Source organism: Manis javanica, chromosome 2 (assembly GCF_040802235.1).
Source record: "Manis javanica isolate MJ-LG chromosome 2, MJ_LKY, whole genome shotgun sequence".
NCBI classification, from domain to species: domain Eukaryota; kingdom Metazoa; phylum Chordata; class Mammalia; order Pholidota; family Manidae; genus Manis; species Manis javanica.
Genome location: NC_133157.1, coordinates 192874639 through 192900178, shown reverse-complemented (window position 1 = coordinate 192900178; position 25540 = coordinate 192874639). Strand labels below are relative to the sequence as shown.

The 25540-nt window shown below is 35.8% G+C and overlaps 1 protein-coding gene and 1 non-coding gene across 3 annotated transcripts in view; both read right to left on the bottom strand.

The window, feature by feature from the left end:
• Window positions 1-25540, bottom strand: part of PKHD1L1 (PKHD1 like 1) — a 135959-nt gene that overhangs the window by 36277 nt on the left and 74142 nt on the right. For both annotated transcript variants that reach the window (XR_012128360.1, XM_073229966.1), the window contains exons 45-59: window positions 25401-25530; window positions 24104-24233; window positions 20630-20871; window positions 19399-19535; window positions 16362-17391; window positions 14837-15028; window positions 11029-11180; window positions 9990-10149; window positions 9280-9451; window positions 6631-6719; window positions 6128-6276; window positions 4727-4856; window positions 3209-3327; window positions 2283-2412; window positions 782-955 (exon numbers count right to left, since the gene is read on the bottom strand). Coding sequence is in view for 1 of the 2 variants with exons in the window: in XM_073229966.1 (XP_073086067.1) it covers window positions 782-955; window positions 2283-2412; window positions 3209-3327; window positions 4727-4856; window positions 6128-6276; window positions 6631-6719; window positions 9280-9451; window positions 9990-10149; window positions 11029-11180; window positions 14837-15028; window positions 16362-17391; window positions 19399-19535; window positions 20630-20871; window positions 24104-24233; window positions 25401-25530 (3136 nt within the window). In the remaining variant the exon portion in view is untranslated. The remainder of the gene's footprint in view (window positions 1-781; window positions 956-2282; window positions 2413-3208; window positions 3328-4726; window positions 4857-6127; window positions 6277-6630; window positions 6720-9279; window positions 9452-9989; window positions 10150-11028; window positions 11181-14836; window positions 15029-16361; window positions 17392-19398; window positions 19536-20629; window positions 20872-24103; window positions 24234-25400; window positions 25531-25540) is intronic.
• On the bottom strand, window positions 11381-11489 carry LOC118971039 (U6 spliceosomal RNA). The gene has a single exon (XR_005059292.1). It is a non-coding gene; the product is annotated as a U6 spliceosomal RNA (small nuclear RNA).

The following is a 25540-nucleotide window of genomic DNA, read 5'->3' as shown; positions in this document are numbered from 1 at the left end:
CATGAGCCAACAATTGGATGTATATAGTTGAGAACATAAGATGAGCAAGAGAGACAAAGAAGAAATGGTTCCTAGAGATCATCTGGGCCATAAATGTGTTTTATTTTCTTACATCACAAAACAATCTGTAGGAGCAAGAAAGGGCTGTCGTGGGAATAGGGTCTATCATGGGATTTGAAGTGAAAGAGATGTGGATTCATATCCAAGGTCAGAGCAATCTCACCCCTCTAATCATCTATTTATCTATCTTTAAGAGAGGGAAATTATTTATGCTATTGCACTATGAGGAGTAAGTGAGATAATATCTGTTAAATGCTTAGTATGGCATTTGTAATCCTGCATCATGATAATCATTATCATCATCGGCATCAGTTAAGTTTCTATTGACAGATAATGACCAATAGGTAGAAATTACAGTGGGATAGCTCCTTGCTCAATATAAAGGTTTCTAAAATTAGAGCTGTTGCAAATTGGAACAGGCCCTTGCAGTAACCAATCCTCTTTTTTGCCTAGTGTCTCTTCTTGTTCCTGTTCTCCTCTGTCTACAAAAGCTTCTCAGTTTGTACAGCTCCTCGGAGCTCCTTTCTGTCTGCTAGATTGGATGATGCCTGATTCAGGAATCATTGAATAAAGCCAGTAAGATCTTTCAGTTTTACTCAGTTGAATTTTGTTTTTAAAAATAAGTGAAACTGTATAGAAAAGAGAATTATTTAAGAACTAACTGAACATAGAAGAAACCATGCAATATTTCATTTAGAAGATAAACTGAATTTGTACCAACCTTTAAATGTCATCATATTTTCAGTGAATGTGCTGACCAGGACTCGTGCACCAAAAGATTCCTTGTACCAACCAGGGTACTCGTCACCAAATATTTTGATGTTCCTGCTCAGTATCCCAACATCAGCTGCTAATGTGTAGCTCTGACCTGTTCCAGGAACATGATATCTCTCAGCTGCAATGTAAAGACAGCTAAATTATTACCAATGCAGAAAAAATACCTCTGTTGTTTGGGGTTTCTTTACAGTTCATAGGACACATACATTTCTAATATGCCAAAAATCAACATGAATATTTAGAATTGCATGCTTAAACATATACAGATGGCAGACTAAAGTATGATACTTTTTATTTCTAAAATGGAATTAATCAAAAGTATTTCATTTACACCAAAAGGTTTTTATAACCAGAAATTATGATGTTATTACTTAATTGGTAGTTTGCAGTCATTTTCTATTATATGCAAAAACACTGCTGTAAGGCAAATTGCGAAGCTTATAATTTTAACAGATGAGGAAATGAGGTAGAGAAGTGAAAGAATTTGCCCCATATCCTGTGGAGAATCAGCATCACATAGGTAGGTATATTTCCTGATGCCTAAACCTCAACCACAATTCTTTATAAATATGTAGTAGCATATCAGTCTGAACATTTACATCTTAATGATTTATAAAATATAACCTAAATTAAATTCTAGATATCTTACTCAAAACTTTAAGACAAGCAGGTGCATTTCAGGCAGAGAGAAATATTTGATAATTTAAAAGAATATGTAGTGTCAAACTGCCAAGATCATTTGTCTTACAGTTAATATTCTTCAATGTAACATTTTACTTTTGATTTAAAGAAAAATATGTGTTATATACTGCTTTAAAATGCTCTTATAAGTTTCTTTTTTATGAGGGTCAAATATCTGCCCATTTATCCTGCCACCTTACAGTTGCCTCAGAAGCATCTGAATGGCTTTCCTAACACTGTACTCCTGTGTGCTTCTGCTTCCTGGGATTCAGATAAAGGTAGCATGTCCAATAGGAAAGCCTGAGGTGCTGGGATGGCCCTGATCCCATAATCTTCAGATGATTCTGATTAATTCCCTCGTCTTGAGAATTTACAGCTGTACCATTTTCCTATAGCTTATCTAAATGCAGTTACAGCAAGGGAGTGAAACAAATTAGGACAAAGATACTCTCAAATCAGGGTTTCTCAAAATTCAGGGTGCAAAACAGGCACCTAGAAGCTTGTTAAAACAGTAAGTTCCAGCCTTATTCCATGGAATGTGAAACAGTGGTGTTTGCTGAATATTTGCTGAACAAATGAATGCACACAGCAGGGACTATTGGTCCCCTTGGTTAGTAGCACCAATCTGAATGAAATGCTCCTCAAAAATATTTGTGAGATGCTTTTTTATCAAGTAATTGTAATTACAAAGGAAAGCACTAAAAGTGTGAATATTTCAAGACATTTTAATTATGCATCTATTTGTTTAAAAAGCAGCCACTTACCAAGGTGAGTGTAGGAAAGTGTATCATTGAGAATAAGAGTTTTCTGATCATGTAGGATTCTAATGATACTTCTCGTTTCTGTCTGGTGGAAATCATAACTTGTGGTTGTTATCACAATCTCTTCTCTCTCCTTAGAAAAATTCAAATTCCAAGTTTAAGAACAATTTTTAAAATAGTTTTCTATTTCTTAACAACAACTATTTTATATATCTGTATCTATTTTATATCTATATCTATATAGTTTATATCTAGTTGGCAATTGCAGCATTATCAGAAAGAAGAAATTATACATTTAGGTCTTTAAAAATAAATATGCTGTGACCGATATTATGATTTCTAAATTTTGAATTATTTTAGCATTTCCTTAAATTTAAGGATAAAACAAACTATATGTTTAGGTCTCTAAAAATAAATATTCTGTGCTTTCTGTTAAGAATTATAATTTTGAATTATTTCAGCATTTCCTTAAATTTAACTTAGTCATTAAAGAAAATCACAGGCAATATACTTTAAAAAATTAAATAGATAAAGGCAAATATATTCATATTTCTATTAAAAACTGGTCAGTATAATATTCTTAAGGCTTAGAAAAATTTTCCCAGATTTTGTTTTTACACAATTAACTATCACTTGATATTCCTGAAAAGTAAAAGACATATATAAAATTGTTTACACAAAATCTTTCCTGATTTTCCTTTCATGACTAGTATATACATAATGTTCTTTATATATTTAGAAGGATCTTTGAGATTCCAATTTTTAAATGCTTGTCATCAGGTGAGCTTTTTGAGGGCAAGTTGTTTATAAAATACACATTTCCCTGGTTAATCATGTGAGATAATAAATGCCCATGAGAATAAAGAAGAAGGCTTTTCAAGTCGACCCGGTATGTGTATTCACTCTCCACCACATGGTATTTCCTCTACCTGCCAGTCCACAGCATCCCTCAGAGACAGGGTTCTGGAACCTGCTTCTGCAGTTCCTGAGAGCTTGGTTTTGTATATTGAACGTGGAATTCCATGAAGATCCAGCTCCCCAAACACCCCTGAGGGAGAAAGACATGCTCCCATTTATTCACCACACAGAACTGAGTTAGATGTTAGCCTTTTTATAAAAGATAGTTCATTAATATGTTTTAATAAGTGACTGGACATTTTAGAATGAATGGAATGAATTGGGGTTTTCTGCTCAGGGCTAAGAAGGTTTTGACCTTTCGACACACTTTAGGAATCTGGTCTATAGAAATTAAAGCCAGTTCCTAAAGATAAATGAATAAGGATGTTTACTACAACAATATTTGGAAATATTAGAGAACTAGAATTAATCCAAATGCCCATCAATTGGAGAATAACAGAATAAATTATTATATATTAATACAGCAATCTACTATAAAAAGGAAAAGTGTTATCTATAAGCAGTGATTTGGAAAGATATCTACAATATGTTAAGTGAGGAAAGAAAATTGCATAGTAAGATATTTAGTTTGACCATATTTTTCATAAAAGGCACAGTACTACTCTACCATAAATAAATACATGTAATACAAATAAAGGAATCAATGAAGAACATAAGAAGACCTAAAAAAGTTGCTAACTGATACTAGTTTTCTCAAGAGGAGGTAGAATTGGAAAGATGTACATTTTTTCTTAATATTTTGTTTTGATACTGTGTGTGTCATTTGCAGTGCTACTTTTGAAATAAAAAAATAAACACACAAAAGCAAAATTTTCATAAGATGGAATTTGTCTGCCTTGGGACATTTGCCAGTGGAGAGCTGATTCAATCTCAAGCTATTTTCTATGCCCTTATTTATTGATTATCACTGTTTTACAAATTGTACTAGGGCAAATGCAGTACCTGCTTATATGCATCTTTTAAAAAAATATGCAGTGGTATTAATAAATTCAGTTACTAATTATGACCAAACTAAATCCTTTCAGTTCCTTTGTTTTCCAGGCTCAAACAGGAATATGTACAGTCATACAAATGCAGCTGGGATGTTAAAATTCAGCAAAAGTTGTGATAGGGTAGTTAAGAGCAGAGTCAACTGATCCACTGATTTTTAATACTGTAAATGGAAAAATGTGTAGAAAAGTTACCTTTTAGGGGAAAAGCACTGAAGTATGAAATCATTCTTGCTTATATAAAGGAAAGATTATAAGAAAAAACAGATTGGAGAAAAAAGATACATATGGGGAGGTTTGTTAATGTTAGTTTGCAATGAATTATATTTTGGTTTAAATATACACATGTACATTTATTTTAATGTGGCATGACTTAATTTAAAATACCTCTGCTCTTTTATAACCCTTTACTGTAAATAAGTGTCTGTGAAAGCTTCTGATATCATAACATCATAACTGGTACCAAGTACTTAAGTGCTCTATGTTTTAAAATAGATTCTAAAAACTGATATGACACTTTTGGTATCTGGAAACACATACCTAAGACCTTTGATCCTTGATTTGGTCCTTCTGGAAGAGACCATTCTGGAGTAGAATGATTTCCTCTAAGAACAATCTGTAATTCTCCTTTAAAAGGGTTATCTTCCCAGCCACCAATTAATCTACCTCCCTGCAGTAAAACAGAAAATTGTTAATACTTAAAAACTGAGCAGAAAAAAACTCCTCCCATAAAAAAGGAACTAAGAAAGCACTGGCACCCTCTTCTAGTAAAAAGGAGTGAATTTTGTCATACAAAGAGCAGTGTTATAGCTGGAAGTGATTTAACCCATTCCTCTTGGGACAGGCAGTTGAAATGATTTTTCCAAGGTCAAATCATTATCTACTTACTGTCAGAACTGAATCTAAAACTGAGACCTGCCAAGACCTATGCTAGTGCTATTTGTACATATCACACTGTATTTTATCACAATATGCATACATAAAATATGCTTTTCACACTTACATCCAAGCTAATGGAATTGTGTGTCATTGTTGTTACAATAATAATACTTACCACTAAATACTTGCTGATTCTATGTCAGGCATAGCATACACAGCTTTACAAATATCATTTAACCTTTACACTAAATCCATGAACAAGTATTATTTTCACTTTATAAGTGAGACACTGATACTAAAAGAGGTCAAGTAACTTTCCTCAAGGTTACCCAACCAACAGAAAGGTAAAGATTCAATCGTAGCTTTAATTTACCTCAAAGCTTGTGCACCTAATCAAAATGTCACAAACCTTTAAAGCATTGAAGGCCAAGTTTTATCAAAGAAAAATTAATACTCTTATTATTTTTTAATGGTGCTTAATAGCTTTTTGGCTCAGCCATTCTTTTTAGTGAACAATAATAAAAGATAGACAAAACAATGCAATTGATTAAACTGTTACTTGCTCAAAACCATCTGAGGTTTATGAGAGAATGAGGTGATTGTTCCAAGCAACTAAAATATTTTTATTAGTCAGCTCCCACTCTCATAATTCTATCTAGGCCCATACATTTTAGGAAATGCTGTTTGTTTCCTAAAAAAAAATGAAAAGTCTTAAAATCTTTCATTTTTTCCTCAGAACTTCTGGAGATTCTCTGTTTGTTGGGGCAAGTTGTGAGTTTAGCTTTATCTAATAATAATTTAAATATTCTATGTAGGACTGAAAACGGGCAAACCTCACAGTAAAAAGTAGCCTGGTAATTACTCCTTCTGGAATGCCTAGTCCATAATTTGATGGACAGCAGAAATATACTGGATTTACCTGAGGCTCGCTTTTCATGGACTTGAGCCAGTTGTGCTTACTCGCATGCATTGACTATGCTTTCTCAGAATTTGTTTTAGCAAATGTCCAACATTTTAGAATTTGATTAATAAGGGTAAAATTTATAAGACCCCTACTCCTACCTGCAGTGATATGTAGGTAGCATTCAGAACAACTTTCCTGTAAGGAGACTCTGCAGCACCCACGTTATGTTTATCTTCCAGCTCTAGAACCCCCCAAATAATGAGCCTTTCCATTGGTGGAATATCTGTGTCTGCTACAATCCATGTTCCTGTAAAACAATACTTTAATATAAGAAATATATAATAAGTCATAGACTATAACCTATAGGTAGGACATTGAAAACCTTAACAGTGAGTCCTGGCTTTGCCCTTTGTGACCCTTTTTCTACACAGTGGCTGACTTCTCTCTCCCAGAAAATATGTATTCTTAATATTCAGGATTAAATCCACACAAAACCCAGAAGGCTAGATCTAGTATCCAGGACATAGTAAAGGAATTCACCTCTTTATCTTTGCTCTTTCCCTAAGGTGTGCTACAAAAAAGTGCAATGCTAACTTTGTGGTATGTATCCTAATGTTGCATAAATGCCAAGCATTATATTTGTTTATGTTTGTGTACTTGCCTTCAGGAATAACCACATTTGCTCCTGGGTGAGGTATGGTATAATTATTTTCTCGAGATGATTGCCAAAAAGAGTCATTTGACCATAAGCTGAAAAGAAAAGAGAAATAGTTCCCTGAAGTATCATCTCTATATATTTAGTGACTATCTCCTTAGGGTGCAGCCCTATACTAGATGTTTTGGGAATGACCATGCGAACTAGTTTATAATTCACTAAGTAGACAAGCTAATAAGTACATGTAGTAAAATGCTCAACATGCACAGCTAGTTTTTTTCTCCACTGAAGAAAATTTCCTTCCCATCCACAGTCTGAATTGCTTTTTCTCTCACTGAATCCTTATTTGTGAGACCATGATTTTGTCTAAATTTCCTTGTAAGATTAAACATGGTGGAAAGTGAAAGAAAAAAGCACCCTTTGTCCATTTAAAGACCCTTATGCATGATACTACTCATGGGGAAAGAGAAAAAAAAGAATAGAGTAGGCTAGATTTTGTGAATGGAGGGATAGAAGAATGGTTTTTCAGTGAGCAGAATTCACACTGTGGGGGGAAAACCTATACTGTCATATACACACGCAGACTATCTACATATACTTCTGCCTACCTTGGTGTAGACCAATCTATTACACGAGTCATAACATGTATTAATTAAACATTTAATAATTTTATCTACCTTCCACCTCAGAGCTTTTTGAGCAATAACCTTGATGGCTTATACCTATAATAAAGCCCTCCGGAGTTTTTTTGTGAGCCTCCCTGCTTTCTCCTCTGTCCCACTATAATACTCACAGAGTAGCAAAAGTGGTCTTCTCAAAATGTAATTTGCAATACGGCACTTAGCTCACAGTCATTTAAAGGCTTCTCCTATTTCAGTCTGCATGAACTGGTCTGATTTACACCTGTTTCCAACACATTTCTGGGCCATTTTTCTGCTCGCCAGGGTCCAGCCATGCTGATTTTCTCTCAGTTCTTAGATACGACACACTATTTCCCACATCAGGGCCTCTGCCCAAGTTGCTGCCTTGGCCTAGAAACTTCCCCTCTGGCCCTTCACGTTGACAGCTCTTCCCCATCCTTTGGGGCTCAGCTGCAATGCTCCCTCCTTTCATAGGCTGTTCCTGACCATCCTGCCCAAGGAGGTCGCTACTCTGTTGTTCTCTGTCCTGGCCCCATAACCATTCCTGTTATAACCTTCATCGTAACTCACTCAGGTACTTTACCTTCTGTTTACTTTTTTGTTTCTTTGTTTGCTGGTGTTGGCATATGTGTCTGGATAGAATGTGTGTTGAGGGAAGGGACTGTTAGGCTGGAGGAAGGAAAGACAAGGACATGCAAACAGAACAGAGAGATGCCATAGGGGGAGAACAGACCAGACCCCAAGGTCCGTGCCTTATATGGAAAGGGGACAGCTCTTCCTGAATTCCATCCTTCTGATGTGCCAACTAAGACCTGGATGTCAGCCTCCTCCCTCTTGGAAGGAAAAAAGTTTCTAGTTGTCTATTATGTCACCTTTAGCCAATCATACCTCTCCACACCCCCTACGATAGCTTGCCCACTCCTCCCCCTCCTAATCCCTTATAAGCCCCCACATCCCTGACTGGGTGTGACTTCCCCAGCCTGTAGTACCCAGACCGCGGAACATCACCCGGGAGCGGCATTCAAATAAACTACCTGGCCCTTTGTTGCCTCTCTTCACCTGCTTATTTCAGCTAAAATTTATCTTACAAGGACCACATCTATGTTTTTCACAATTGACTTCCCAGAGTTCAACACAGTGCCTGGTGCACAGCAGATGCTCAGTAAGTATTTTTTAATGGTTGAATGAATATGTAAACAAATTCTATTATTGCTCTTTTGTACAACAGCCACTACTGCAGCATCTGTATATTTTGAAATGTAACTCACTAACTAAATAACATTGGGCTGTACTTAGTTTATAGCATCAGTATTTACTTCTATCACCACTCTCATTATTTTGTTATTATTTCTCCATAAGGGATACAAATATACATCAAATCAGGACCAGGGTTTTAGGGGTCTGAAATACTAGCACCTTAATGTACTAGTTCCATCATGTATATTAATTACTATAATGCAAGATAGAAAGTGATGTTTCATCAGAGAAATAAAGGTGAAGAGCTATGTAAATTTCAAAAATAGAAAAATTACTTTTAACTGGAAGAATTAATCTACATTTAGGAAATCAAATATTTGAAATACAATTAAATAAACTGTAATATGATTTGACCATGACAGTTATTCTAGAGAAAGAATCACTACCTGCTAAGACAGCATTGGATTAACAAGAAGACTGTTTCTAGTGCAGTTCCAGATGGGTCATTGAGAAGTTTTATGATCTTATCGAAGTCACATAAGTCATTGGGCTTCAGCTTTCTCACCTAAATAATAAGGAAGCTGGTCTAATAATCCAGCTCTAACATTCTGCAAGTCTGAGATTACCAAGAACACGCACACATAAATTTTGTAACATTTTCCCAATTTCTCATCAGGGTGGTTATAAGGCTGAAGTGAAGTGATGTGTATGGAAGTGCTGTGCAGGAGGACGGCATTGTTTTCTCAAGCAGTGGTGATAAATGAAAAAGATTCTGTCAACTGCATTTGAAGGTGTTACTGAACAGAGGGCTATGTACTTATATGTGTCTGGTCGCTTCCGGGGAACTGGGTTTACTGATGGAGGAGGGACAGGAAAGCAGTCCTGGAGAATGCAGCAGTAAGCTTGGAAATTAATAACAACGTCTTTCACATCAGGATCCAGGGTCCCAGAAATGGGCTGGCTCTGGTGAAGGTCATTTCTTCCTGACACTGAAAGTGAAGTAAAACAGTTTAGATTAACATGACGATCAAAGGACTTGAATGTAAACAAAATCATGGCAATTTGAAAATACTCTTTAGATAGTAACTTGGTATAATTCAAATGCATGGAATACACAGGGAGAAATACTGACAAAATGAGAAGCACATAATCAAAATATCTTGACAAAATGAGTATTTTAGGACTTATAATTTATTCTTAAATGTTTTTATTTTCTAAAAATAATTAAATAGTAAAAATGGAAACAAAGTATGTAACAGCTTCCATCCTACTCATGTCCTCTGATTTTGTAAAGTGCTGGATCACATGCAAGAGCATTGGTGCTATCTCCAAACACAAAATGTAAGTTCTTAATTCAACTCAAGGCCTTTTCCAGCACAAATTTAGTTTCTAGTCCTTTCATTTAACAAACATTTCTTGAATCCTACTACAGACAGGGCATTGTATAACACACTTTGCCCTTAAGCAATTTTTCTCCTCCTTTAGACAAAGCGTTACATAAAATAATCACTCCTGCCTAATACACACCCAAGTAATACAGAGTGCTAGTGTTTGCTTCGAGGTGCCAGTCTCCATTCTTGCTCCTAGTCCAGTTCAATGGATTCGAAGAGCCATTCCTCATATCAATAACATTAAACATATCAGGATTTTGAGTGAAGTTATGAGATATGATTACATAGTCTTCTTCCTATAAAAACATGCAAAAAAAGGTAACTTGTTTTATATGTTTATATCCTGCATAATATACATGAACTTTAATGACATGCAATTCACCCCAATATTAGACTTAGGTTTTGGTTTTAGTTTATTTTTCATCTTGTATTTATATTTTGTTTATTAATAATTCATACATCTATGGCAATAATGCCAACTCTACCCTACAACAAAGAAAGTCTTTCTACACACACACATACACTTAAAGAATATTTTATTTCTGTAATTTTTAATGTTTTAATGTTTAATTTCGGCAATGATAAGTATTTTTTTTTTTGGCTGCAGATATGTAGAAGAACATGAATGGGGATGAAAACACCCAGTTCAGAATACTGGTTACCATTAGAGGTGGTGAGTGGGGAAAGAAATCATGGTAAGCCATACAGGAGATGTCCACTTCAGCTAAAATGTTAACTTCTTTCAAAAAAAATCAAAAGTAAAAATTTGCAGAATATTAGATTCAGATAGAGCTAGGTTCTATACATACTGGAGTTGGCTTGCTTTTTTCTGCACATGATGTATTTCATAATACAAATGATAAAGTCCTTAACTGATACCTGAAACATCATAAGCATTCAACAAACGTTAGTTATTATCATGATAATAATGACAGAGCACAAGCTTAGTACTACAGGAATATGGCAGAAAGACTGCTTACTTTTGATTCTTCAACAAGGTTTTTCTTTTTGGCTTAGTTTTAAGGGGAGTTGTGAAGGAAGTGCAGGATTTTGAAAGGTCGATATGGGAGACAAGGGCATTCTGAGCCTAACAACTGGTGCAAGGACAAGAACAGGCTGAGTTTGAATAATATGCAAGCGTAATTATTAGATGGATTTTATAGCTCTTTAATTACCTTAAATCCATAGAATGTTGATGTATATGAAATGTTGGTTATGTGATCTACATCCTTAAAATACCAATTAATATGCTTTGCATTTGGAATGAGAGCCATCCATCCAGACATATGAGTTAGTCGTTTTTTCTGAAAGGGAACAATGCTTGTGCCTGTAGGAAAACATAAAACAAACAAATAATAGTAATCTCTATCTCTAGAAAATGTCTCCTTTATGCATAAGTGCAAATGTGAAATATTAATCTGGTCTATTGAAGTCTCTAAAAAGGTGGTATAACATTTCAGTACATATGTACTAAGTGTCTTTGTTAACCAAAGGCTCCAACATTTAACATTATACTTAACTGAAACATAAAATGTTTTCTCCCTTGCAATTTTTTTTTTTACGAACTTGCGCAGGGGCCATGCTAATCTTCTCTGTATAGTTCCAATTTTAGTATATGTGCTGCCGAAGCGAGCACTCCCTTGCAATTTTGAATTGAGATGGGGCCTTTATTCCTCAGGGGCAGGATAAAACTGAAACATGATGATGATTACACCTACTGTGACAAAAGGGCTTAAATACATTAACTCAATTCTTTAAATATCATTGATCTAAAATATAATTCCATTTATAATCTTTTAGAAACTTCATTCTTCAAAATCCTTAGTTTGCAAAGTATTCAAGCATAAGCTCTGATTCATTATTAGATTTTCCTTTTTTTTTTTAGTTAATCAAAATCTGTATAATGAGTACTAGTAGAACATTTTGATTTCGAGCTCTCAGGGAACCAGGCTACAACGAGACCCATCACTAACACTGGCCATGATACTCTAAATTTTGTGAATGACAAACTTGGAACTTGAATTACCTGTGATGGGAAAAACTATTTACTTTAATAATGCTTTGGTCAGAAGAGAGCTGCCTTCAACAACTTCAGTTGAAGATTTCAATATATCTCTTATAATATAAAGAAAAAATCTTTGATTAATTGCCCATATTCTTTTTTTCCCCCTCTTTTCAACTCTGACTAAATTTTCTGTTAAAGCTCCAAACTCTTCCCTTACAATTTAGGAGAGAGAAACTAAAAGCAAGCTTATAAAACAAGTGTCATCCTTTTCTTTTGGGGGATAAAGGCAAAAAAAAAAAATCCAGTATTAAAGGGGAGCAAATTCATTAACTCTGAAGCTTATGAATTAGTGTCAGTTCTGGAAAGGCCATGAACAGAAGCACAGAAAACAACAGTTCTGAAAGACCTGCAATGTATAAGAACTACAATTTGGATTATTCAGCAATTATCCCCTCTTTTCCCCTCCTTGAGTGCAGAGTAAACTTTCCTGACCTTCTGATGGGTGACTTCTTTTGCCTACGGGGTATCAGCAGAACACTGTAAAGGCTTGAAAAGAGTTTGCTGGGTGAGGCTTGCCCACTTGAGCCTCTGACATTTGTAACACAAAGAGCCTCCCCCAGGTAGCTGCTCTCCCTTCAGCCTGAACCCTGGAATGAACACACATGGGGCAACCTGAATTCAGCCCTTGGGGAGGAGCAGAGCCTGCTGGATCCTCACCTTCAAGCAGAGCCCACCCCAGATCGACCAACCCAGCTCTCAGATGCATGCGTGAAAATAAATGTAGGTTTAAGCTATTGCATTTGGGGATAGTCTGTCGTGAAGAAATAAGTAACTTATACAAGAGTTTACAAAACTCATCCAAAACCACTAGAATTTTCTCTGTTTGGCAGAACCAACCCCCACTGAAGTTTTCTGATGCATGGAATTATACTCTAGCTTGACATTCCTTGATAATTCTGTTTCAAAATATAAAACTAATTCTTACTTTTCATAGTTATTTGTGTTTTCCTTGGTTCTTTTCAAGTGAACTCATTCTCAATATGTTGATTTTAGATATCTTGGACTGAAATATAAACTCTTTGAATGTATTTAAAAAAACTATCATAAAGAGTAAGTGTCTCGATTACTCTGCCATCTGGTCTAACTTTATATGTATCATGCGTGAGATAAGGATATTTGTTAAGCTATACCAAACTTTATTTCCCATTCATTTAGTGTAATCGTTGAATTTTTTATTCATTTAGTAGACATATAAAATCAGAACAAGTGATCTCATTTTTCTGATTTTAATTTTTGGTAGCAAATCATTTTATTTGACCTTAATGGAGATTAAATAAAAAGTCAAACTTGCCTGACTATGAAATGTGATTTATTTTTTATATCACATTATAAAATAAAGTGCCTGGCATGATGTTTCCTCTCCTCTGCAATTTGGTCTGAGCACTGCAACTAATTCCATTGCAATTTAATACTTACCGAGTCCCTACTATTTGCAATGTCCTGTGTTGAGCTTTGTGGGTAGCAAAAAGATGAATTTATAAATCTTTTCCTCATGATGTTCACAGTTTAGTATTTAAATAAAAACCTTAATACTTGAAGGGATTAGGCCAAATGGCACAGAGAGACTTCAAAAGAAAGCTACAATCTTATTAATTAAAAAATGCTAGACTTCTTGAACAAAAATGTAAAAACACAAAAACTCCTCTCTCCTAAAATCACTACCACCACCACCAACAAAAACTAGAGACCTGAAATGTTTAAAGATTAATGCTTAAAAATTAATAGTTTAAGGTATATATACTTTATCATGTTGTAGTATTTAAAATCACTTAGGAAGAAAAATGGTTAACAGTGACATTACAGTGAGAGAAATAAGTGTGCTTGGATCATTTGATAAAGTCTTTATATATTTATGATTCTTTATTATGTTTAGATTAGATCTTGATGATTGCAGTTTTACACAGTGTCATCAAGAAGCTGTATCATTTAGATTTATGCAGAAAATGTAGAAAAGTATACTTGACAATGATCTGTTTAGCAAATCTTTGATTCATCTATCCTTTTTTTATTTTCCAAAATCTGCAGTCCATGTAGATATCAGAACAGTGTCTGTAAATATTTAATTGTAGACAGTTATTTTAACCAATAGCTCCTAGACAGATGATGGTTGGATGCAATGACAAAGAGACAGCTATATAGATCTAGCCAGTTAGGGTAGCCTACGTCAGGTATGGAGGAAAGAGATATACTTAGTAACTGGAAGTTCCCACATTGGTTCCCTAACTAATAGAATGACAGTAAATCTGGTAGCAAAGACTGTTCACACTCTGGAAGCATACCTCCCACCCCCTTACAAAGATTTAAACTGAAGGCAATTCCAAATCCTTGAGGGGGAAATACAAATATTAGTACCATCGTGAAAGATCTAGGCAATGCAAAGATCAGCATTCCTACCACATCCCCACTTAATTCGACTGTTTGGCTGGTGCAAATGCCAGATGGATGATGAATAACGATGGTAATTAATGCAATCTATTCAGACGATAGCATTGAGCACATCTGGTGAGCCAGGTACAGTATCTTTACTGAAATAAATCAGTGAACCAACAAGCTCTGGCACCTGGTGCAGATATTAACCTAGCAAATGCTCCCCCCATCCCATTTTAATCAGCAAAGATAATCAAAAGCATTTGCCTTTAGTGGCAAAAACAATCATATATTTTATTTTAACTCTCTTGTTCTAAGGGCTACATCAACTTTCCTGCTGTCAGAATATTGCCTGAAGGTTCGCAAGCAGAAGAATGTCATGCTGGTTCACGCATTTAATATTCCAACACACCCATTTTAAGGGTGTCAATTGTTTCCTCTCTGATTTCTTTCTGACTGATATAAATATTACGTTTTTTTCCCTGTTTCCATGATGACTAAAATTTAGGAAAACATATTTAAATAGGTTTAAGCTGGTATATTCCACTTACCAAAAGAGTCTGAGAGAACCACATCCTTTTCAAGGAGAGACACGGGAGAAGGTCTGTTGAATGCTAAACGGTGGACGCTGACTGAGGCATCACAGACAGACCCGGGAAACCCGAGGCTCCACTCGGCATCTGGGGTGCAGTGAGCAGGGTCCAGCAGTGAGCTGTGTGGGATGACTGTGTGTCCTTTGTGACCTAGGAAATGGACACAAACAGTATGTTTCCCATTTCATGTTAGAAAACTAAAAAACTGAACTGTCTAGAACATACAGGCACTGTGTTCCCTAGTACCACTAATACAATCTAAAAGACTTGATACTTCTTATTTTGGCATAGGGTGAAGAGCCCTCACACAGAGGCTTTGCAGTGGTCAGGGAGCTCTTTTTGGATGTAGCTGACACCCTGGGCTGGGAGCGCCCATGAGGGACAGAATAGAGGAGGACGTGGGTACGTGACCCAGTCCAGGACACCTGGAAGGGTGCTCATCCGGGCAGCCTGACCACAGAGGCCGTCTTAACCGCGGGATTGCCAGCTTACATTCAGAATCTGAGCTGAGGTAAGTGAACCAATAAAGGTTACACAAGGCTTTATATGTTAGTACCACCCAAATGTTCTTCTTCCTAAAGCAACAGTTAGAAGAGGGGACAGAAGTTAGCACCTATAGTTGAGAACCCAGTCTGTTTGAATATTGAGGTGAATCTTCTTCTATCTTTCAGACTTTCAAAAGTAAGTTGTTAATATTTGTACATCTAATTGTAAACTGTCCCTCTCTTATAAAGTATTATGCAGACTCAACCTCTCTCTCTCTCACACACACACATCCTTGCTATCTTATTTAGATATTCTTCATCATTGAACATTTATAAAGATACTAAATTCTAGAAACCATGATTACTTACAGAAAACATGACATTCTCTGAACTAAAAATTATAAAAATATTTAACCTATAAAGTATGTTGAATTTTGTGCTGGAGTTAACATATTCTCTGAAGTAATTCCAAATTCAGAATTTGGATTGGAAAGAAAAGGGTTAACAGCAGGCTGGTAATGTATTCTTCCCCTTTAAAGTATTTGAGGAGGATATATACAATCTGTTTGCATCGTTTATGTACATAAGCCTGGAATTTATACATTTATGAGGCATGACTGGCTGGAGAATTTGGATAGTTATGTAAGCAGTTTCTTATCTGTGTAATTAGCTGAATATAAGATAGAAGCATTCTAACACTGCAACAACTACTTTTTGTGATCAGTGTTTCCATAAATATTACTTATAATTTGCTGTTAATTCAAAACTAAAGTGCAAATGCAAGGGGAAAAAAAAGATATTTTTGGAGGCTGTATCTGACAGTTTGGGGCTTTTCCAGAAAAGAATGTTGCATCTGTTGACCTATATCTTTAAATCATCAGTAAATTCGGTTCTGGGTAAGATCTGTGATTCATGTAAGTCTGCTTTGGCAGTTCAAATCTGTGTGAACACAAACATCTTTCCAATATATTTTATCAGAAATTAAAGCATAACTTTACCTGTAAGTGAACCATCAACATCAATCAGGACCACTTCATGCTCCCATCGAAAGCCAGCTTTGTTTGGTGTGTGAAAATACAAGATATCATCAAATTTTGCACTCCAGCCTCCACATCTGTCATTACACACTCCAGTAATAGATGTCACTCCCAAGGCTGCACAGTTGGGACGGTCAAAGTTCATAAAGTGTACAGAAGATACAGTCAAGCCTTCACTAAATGGGAGAACTAGGCCTTTCCTTGTGCAAAATGCAGGCCCCATTCCCAATTCATCAAGATGACCAACTATCTTGGCATTTTTAATCACTGCTCCACTTGTTTCACCCCATCCTCTGATGTAAGGAGCCAGGATTCTCTTGGTCTCAATTCCAGACTCATAATTATTTACCATCACAAAGTTATGGAACTGAAGGGCACCTCCATTGACCCATTCAGCTCCTTTTTGACAGTTCCAAGTAGTAAGTGAATTAAATATGGCAGGCACGGGTGCTGTAGAAGTACAAGATCCTGTTTGCATGGGGAAATATTCTTCAAATATCCACAATCCAAACCAGCCTTGAGAATGAACAGTGTTGTTAAAGAATTCTCCAAGAGGAACTCTTTTTTGGCAAATGTTTTGGTCATAAGATGGCCCATCAGGGTGATCGTTCATTCGGTACCAAAAGCCAAAGTGTGTGCCACCAGCAGCTGCATTGTGTCGAATGGTGTTGTTTGGGTTAGTTACCCAAAATGCAGCCGGAGTCACATCATCATTCAGAAGACTAGTACTCTGCTGTACAAATACTGCCAAGTTATATTGCAGGATATTGCCATGTTCAATACCATCTTCTATAAAAAATGCTCCTCCCTTGATATCATATATAATATTCCTCTCCACCAGAAGGTGATGTGTGTTATGGATAGTAACAGCTCTGTTATAGGCCTGGTGAATTGCACAGCCTCTTATATAAGATTTAAAGTGTAAATCTCCAAGCAGGTGCCAATGTATTGGATATCGCCCCAACCGGAAAGCCTGGCCAGCATGGAATATCTGTCAAGCCCAGAAATCACAGCTATTTAGTGATATACATAGACTCAGTTTGCTTGGCTCATATTTTCTTGTTTCAAAATAATCTCCAGTTTTATATGAATTATTATTAATAGATTTATACCTCCCACATTATTCATGTTTATCATTTGGAAATGTTATTTGTCCCTCAACTTACATTGTTTTATTCAATATAGAACAGCCCTTACTTGTTACCAAATAAATGAACAAATGAATGAACAAAAGCCATCTTTGACTCTTCTGCTTTTCACTTTGACCTATTACTAAACTTTTGTGTTTAGCAAAATATAACCTCTCAAAGACTTTTCTTTTATCCTTCATTTTGATCCTTATATAATAATAAGAAACACGTCTTGAATGTTTACTGTGTGCCAGATATTATGCTAAGTATCTTACATGTATGATCACAGTCTTTACTACCATCCCATGAAGTAGCCACTTACCATTAACTTTATTTTACAGATGAGGAAATAGAAGTAAACACAAGGCTGAGTATCTTGTTCATGGTCATAAAGTTCCATTTAAACCCAAGTTGGTCTGATTCTAGAGTTGGTGCTCTTATTAACCACTCTGCTGTACTTTCTTTCAATAGGTCTAGGATCTAGTAATCTAACACAGAGGATGCCAGAGTGTGTGAGTGTGTATGTGTGTGTGTGTAGTATTGTCCTATAAGGTTTGGAAATAAAATGTTTGGACATCCATTTATTTTCATTCATCATTTAAAAATAATTAACCATTGCTAATATTTAATATACAGATTGACCTTGGCAACCTTACTCAGTCCATGTCTCAGATATCACATAGGTGTGACTCCCCTAGGAGGAAGGGAGATTCACAGAATGCACGTGTTGACTCTATGACCCTCAGGGGTTTGTTTGCAATCTAAATGTTCCCAGTTTAATGGACTTACGAATTTTACTATCCTTCTCTCCCTAACCTCTTTCTTTCATTTTTTCCTTCCCTTTACTGAACACTAGTAAAAAGGATACTTGACCCTGATTATATAGGCTGAATATGAATAAGACACAGAGGAGTTCCTAATCTCTTGGTGGTAATTTGCATATTTATTCACTTATTTATATATTTGTTCAGTTAATAATCAATTGAGAATCTGCTATATGCCAGGTACTGTTTCAGCCATAGGGGAAAAAGCAGAAAACCAGAAAGACAAAATCTCTGAACCAACTGAGTTTATGTTCTAGAAGGAGAGATTGAAAATAGATATAATGTCAGGAGTTATGAGTAAATAAAGGAAAACAGGGGCTTGGATAGTTATTTCAAATATGGATGGTGAAGAAAAGCCTCTTTGAAGAGAAAACATTCAAGAAGAGACATACCGAAATGAGAATGAGACCATGCCAGCATTTGGTGGAGGGGCATTCTAAGCAGATGAAACGCAAGTGCAAAGACCCTGAGACAGGAATGGGCTTGACATTGTTGAGGGACATGAGGAGGCCTCTGTGCATGAGCCAGGGTAGAACCACAGGAGATAAAGTCAGAGGCCGGCTCATGGACAGATTGTGTGGATCCTAGGGAAGGACATGAGACTTTTTGTTTTAGGTGTAACCTGAAGCCTTTGATCAAGATGAAACAATACCTGGTTTATACTTGAAAATGTTTACTTTGGCTGTGGTGTGGAGATTCTACCAGAGGAAGGGTGGGAGCAGGATGATGAGCCAGGAGAAAATCACAGTAGTCCAGGCTAGATGGTGGGTTGGGTGAGGGATCAGGTGGTAGTGGTAGAAAGGTAGTGGATTCAGGACACAGTAGATGGAACTTGCTGATGAATTTGATATGGGATTGAAAAAAATAGAAAAACATAATTTTGGCATTAAATGGGTGAATACTTGGATGTATTGCAACTTGTTTACTTACCTGTCTCTTCCACCAGATTATAAGTAGCATCTGGCAAACAGTAGGAGCTCAATGCTTGTTCATTGTCTGGATAACCTTTGTAAAACATTGTGATTTACTAATAATGTCTCTTACCTCTACATATTCTATTCTTCCAGTCACCATGTCAGCACCAGGAATAGGTGCATGAAACATCATGCAGCCTCCAAACTGGTCACTCCCTATTTCTTCCCCGAACTTTCCTTGGAGACAAGTCTGTGTGGCAAATTCACCTTTAAAAATATCACAAAGAAAAACCATGTCAAAAATCCTCTAACTATATAAACATTTCCCCCAATGCCTAATTATATCTTTTATTTACATATAATTTTAGTTTCATCCTGGATCACAATTATTTGCCTTTACAGCATTTTCTCCTCTAAATAGTAAGAAATGTAACTACCTTGTCTTGCTCACCTTTGTATTCCCTAAAGTATTTACTATAGAATTTTTAAAAGTACTAATAAGTATTTGAATGGTTGAGTAAATATGGTTAAGTATTCTGTCTTATTATGTCTAAAATCGTCTCCCAGAATTTGCCGATTAACATAATGCAATCTTATACTTGTATAATACTAGGAATATTCGTTATGTCACTTAATTCTTATGAGTATAGTAAGTAGGGAGAACAGGAAGTATTTTTATTTTGAACAGGATAAAATTATGTTCATGGACATTGTGATACTTGATGCAGATGAACTAGAATCAAAATATAGGTCATTTGACATTGAATCCAGTGAGCTTTGTCTTTTATTTCCCACTGAAGGAAAGGTTACATATAAGCTGCAATTGTTAGTATTCAACTCCATAAAGGATTATAATGGTATTAGTGATTACATAAAAATATTTAAAAGAGACTTGTAAAATACACTGTACTTCTTACATATACATTTACATTATACATTTATATTTATGTATGAGAACTGTGGTAAGTGAAGCATAGCCATGGAATCAGTCCTGACTAATGACACCTGAGTAGAAGGGACATGTGTCACTTCAGGACCAAAGTAATTATTTGCTGTTGCCTGACTCTCCAGCCACCTGGTCTCCTATCTCAGAGATCATGGAGCTGCCATCAGCCTAGTTCCTGGAAAATTACAATGAGCAGAGGCCCCTACCCTTGTTGGACACATGTAGCATGAATAAGAAATAGCCATTCTCATTTTAAATCACTGTGATTTGGAGCTTATTCAATAAATAAGCCCCAAATCATAACCAAAGCATAACCTATTCCAGTAGTTCTCAACTGGGGGTGATATTGCCCTGAGGAACATTTTTGCCCTGAGGGAAACATTTTAAGTTGACACACTATAGCTGCTACAATTACCTGTGTCAAATCCATCAGGACATGCTGGAATTTTGTTATTCCACTCCACATTATTAGATCCTTTTATTAAAATGTTTCTGGTAAGAATTCCAACTTCTGCCCTTGCTTCAAACTGAGTTCCATCAGGGAGTGTGACAGTGACTCCTAAGTGCGTGTAATTCAGTGGATGAGTTAGTGTTACGTTTATACCATCTGCAGACACAGATGCAATGGTCCTTTTCTCATTCTCGTGTTGACTGTGTCTGTAAAAATTTTAACAAAGACTTTAAAAATGAATATAAATGCCCATCATATTGTTTCAGTGCATTTGTTTTATGCTATTTTGGACACCGTCTGTAGAATATTTTTCAATGTCATACAATATTCTGAAGAGAAATTGGAAGATTTTGTTTTATTCATTTTTAGAATAACCGAACAAATTTTACAATGCATTTCAATTAAATAAACATTTTGCGAGTGCTATACTTGTTCACAGAATTTTACTAACTTCTATAAAGTATTAAAAAGCTATTCATTTATAACTTACAACTTTGACCATCACATTCAGTGGTTTTTTTGTTGAGGATGATTTTATCCCCCCAAGGCACATTTGGCAATACCAGGACACATTTTTGGTGGTCACAACTTGGCAGTAATATTGGCATCTAGTGGGGAATGGCCAAAGATGTTTCTAAACACACCGTCACATATAGGACAGCCCTATGTAACAAAGACTTTTCAGGTCCAGAATGTCAAGGTTGAGAAACCCTCACCAAGGGAAGCCATGGAGGCTCCTGAGCAGGGAAAGAAATGATTGAGGTAGAGTTTCAGAGATCTCATTGAAACCATTTCTTCAATACTCTCCAAACTCCAGGCACAGCAAGACAATATGTCAAATCTATAATATGCTTGTGATACGTAATATGATCCATATATTTCATTCAACAAACATTTACTGAGGGTCTAGCCTGTTTCCTAGGCACAAAGCTAAATACTAGGGATACCAAATAGAAAGTGCCCCCAACTTTAAAGAAATGTGTGTTAATGTCTGACTGTATACACTCTACTGAAGTGTGACTGGTGGTATTAACAGAGGTAAACTCAGAGGAGTTATTTCTGTCTTTCTGACATTCTCTTTCGACTCTTTTCTTTCTTGTCAAATCTTTTTCCACTTTCAAATACCAATTCCAATGACATTGTCATATGTGAAATAAGTAAATCACCTCTTTCAACTTTTCCTACCCTTCTTCTGGATTCCCAATACACTTTGCAATATGTCCCGTTAGTGCTCATAGTCACCATACTATTGTGTCTACCTACACCTACACCATCCTGTCTACATCTATGCTATCTGTCCTTTCCACTACCTGTCTTCTCCTCTTGGTAAGGCTCCTGTTGAGTTGCTTTGTATGCTGACCACTAGTCCAGTGCCTGTCATGATTCAATGACAGTTTCTGATTGAACAAATTAATACAGAATGAATTTGTGTGGGGAAGAAGTAGAGGAACTGAGCCCAAATAGGAAAATAATATTCCTGGTGTGAAGGACTGAGAATCTACATTAAACTGAGAGCAGGTAAAGATGGTGGAGACACATTTCAAGAGCAGAACCCAGTGAACTTGGTGATATGCAAGAAGTGAAGAATGCTGATAGTCAGAAGGGTACTGGGAAAGCTTTCATGAAGATCAAAATCAGTCTGAAGGGTTTAAGGGTTAAAAATGGATTTTAGGGTGAAATGGAAGAAATGGGCATAATATTTAAGCAATTTTATTTTATTTTTTTAAATAAGGAGATGAAAAGAAAGTAGCTAGAAAAGATGGGAGACTGAAGTTGTTTTTTGGGATGGTGGAAGGATGGAGAAACCCCTAATTCCAAAAGACCCAAAAAGGGAAGGAGTTGGGGGTAGGGCCTAGGGGAGGCAGAGATTAAGGATGCTCCAGATAAGGGTGTATGAATACTACAAGATCCCATAGGCAGTATGGAAAAAGAAGTTAGGCTAGCCTCTTGAATTCTCTTGGATTCAGATGACACAGAGAGTTCTTCAGCAAAGAAGATTCTAAAAAGCATTTTTATATCTCATGTGACAAAAATACACTTTTCCTTTCTACGTAATAATATCTAACTTACATAGCACTTACTTTGTGCCATGTTCTATACAAAATGCTTTACACATATATTAAGTCATTTAATTCTTACAATAATTTTGAGATAGGTACTAATAGCATTCCAATTTTACCGAAGCTCAGCAAGGTGAAATAAAATGTTTGTGGGCCTGGTAAGTAGTATTGCTGGGAGCTGAACCCTGGCACACTGACTTTAGAAGTATTATTCTTAATGACTCAGTTCACAAACTTTCAAATAGGATTTACAAGTGAAACAGTGAACAAGGAGTCAGATTTTGTGGGAAACTCTTTAATTCTTGTTTCTTGAAACAAATATCCCTAAGCTAAATTCTAAACTAATTTCTCTACTTCATACAGAAGAGCTATAAATGACTTTCTTATTCTGTTAGTAAGCTTTGTCATTTTGCTATTTTTTATTTTGCCATTATGTTATTAAAATTTTTTCCAAGGGCAGAAAAAAATGTGCCCTTAGAAAACTAAGTATATATTTAACTCTTCCCAACATCTGCAAGTCTATTTTTAACTTGGAAGATGACAAACCCAAAATGCCGTCTTGAATTTTAATTCTAAATTGAGTCACAACCTTAACATAATTAAGCTATTTTTTGTCATAAATTATTATTTGTTCCCTGATAAGCATAACCATGTCCAATTTTGCCTGCCCATAATTTGAACAATAAAGCAAAAATAAAGGTCCTCTTGCTTCCTCTCTCCACCGATATTCTTGGTATAGCTACATTAGTTTTGTTCCTTTTATTTCTTCTTTGTTAAAATATATAATTAGGCAGAAATTAAGGGTCATAAGCAGTTTCTGTTGTAAAAATGTCAGACAATGTAAAAGGTCATGTCAGTCATCACTCATTCTATGATTTTTTTCCCTTTATTCAATCATTACTAACAATATTGCTCCATGGGAACCATGGCCAAGAGACTTAGAGTTAACAGAGTCCATAAGCTGCTTTGAACCTTATTCTTTGGTGACCCCAAACAGAGAAGCTCATTTACATTTTTGCGTGCATAATATATTTAGCTAAAGCTCTAAGTCAAAGGTTTTCAAATGATTTTAAGAGAATTTTTTTCAAACAAAATTTTACATGGAAGGTAATCATGAAAATCAACTAAAATATTTTATCAGTATATTTTATAGGTTCAATCTCATACTTTTTTTTTCCTGTAAATTCAGCCAATGAAAACAACATATTGGTGATCAACCCAATGTTAATGATTGACAAATATATACTTGGCTATAGTATTTATAACAGGGTTCAAATTTAAATCAAATAGTTGTAGACTTTGTGAATCACCCTGCTTTTACTGAGTTAAAAATATCTCTGTTCTAAATCAAAAGTATCAGGCCCAGAAGACATCATACCTGTGTCCTGTGCTTGCAATTACAATCTTATCTCCTGGTTTCCATGTTACTGCTTCTTGTAAAATCAAAGTCCTTTCGCCTGCTTTTGCAGTGTGGGCCAGATGAGTCCAGACCACAGGGATGGGCAAACCTGCAGCCAACATATACAAACCAGACATTTCTAAAGACGTGTTTTCTTGGATATTGAGAGGTTCATCCATTTTTACATTTTCCTGAATTGAATCAATTTGGGGAAGGTTAATTTTACTTTAGCATTTTATACTTTTCTCAAAAAAGAAATATTTAGAATACTTGTTTTATAAAAGTAAGAAGTTTATAATAATGTGTGGTTTTATGGAAGGCTAATTTTACTTTAGCATTTTATACTTTTCTCAAAAAAGAAATATTTAGAATACTTGCTTTATAAAAGTAAGAAGTTTATAATAATGTGTGGTTTTATTAAATTAAAAACATCCTTCTATAATGATATATTCCACTTAGAACAATCTTCTTTATAGGAACACAATGTAAATGTGGTGTGTTATTATTGATAAAATAGATGGCGGCCTATTATCTTTGCCATTATTTATAGACATTGCCTAAACTGATTATCTAGAGACAAATGAAATGTGTGAATTTCTGAAAATTACACTAGTTTATACATTTAGAAAATGCAGAACAGTTATGATCAGAATAAGGTATCATGTTTACATATTTTAACTTTATAAGAGAAACAGATTATTGCAATACAGAAGACCTTAATATAAAAAGGTTTCACACCATGCTTCCTTTAAATAAATAAGTTACCCTGGTACCTTGAATATGATCAAAGTAATTTTTATTTGCTGATAGAATTCCAGAATATAGTTATAGAAAAGTAACTATAAATTTACATTTATATATTAGAAGGAGCCCATTTTAAAATACAAATATGGAGTTACTATTTTCAGCTTTCAGACTTAATGCCTTTTTTTATGGATATACGAATAACATAAACGATCAGTATGTACTGTGTTAAGAGCTGAAACATGGAAAGGGTGCTATGAGAGCACCCAGAAAGGGAGAAGAGGAAGGGGGGAAAGAAGACCCAGAATGGCTTCCCCAAGAGTGATCCTGGGTGTGAGTCTTGCTGGTACGTAGGGGCTGAGCTGGCCTGGAGAAGTGGAGGGGAGAGAGAAAGAGGAGTAAAGAGGGACTATGTAAAGACAAGAGCAGCTCAACAAGCTTTCATTTAGAGAGAGTTATCAGGAAGCGTGTCTCTGGTTTCCTGGTGGGTGTCTTCCGGACCAAATTCCCAGAGCCCTTTCAGCAGCATTACCGTGCAGATCCAGGATTCCCTCTCTCACGGCCAGCGTTTTGGCGCCATATACTGGGAGCTCAGGAGACCGCAGGTGCCCGTGCAAGGTAATGACTGCCTTGTGTTGAAAGGGGGATGCTTCAGTCCCAATCTGCAAGGCA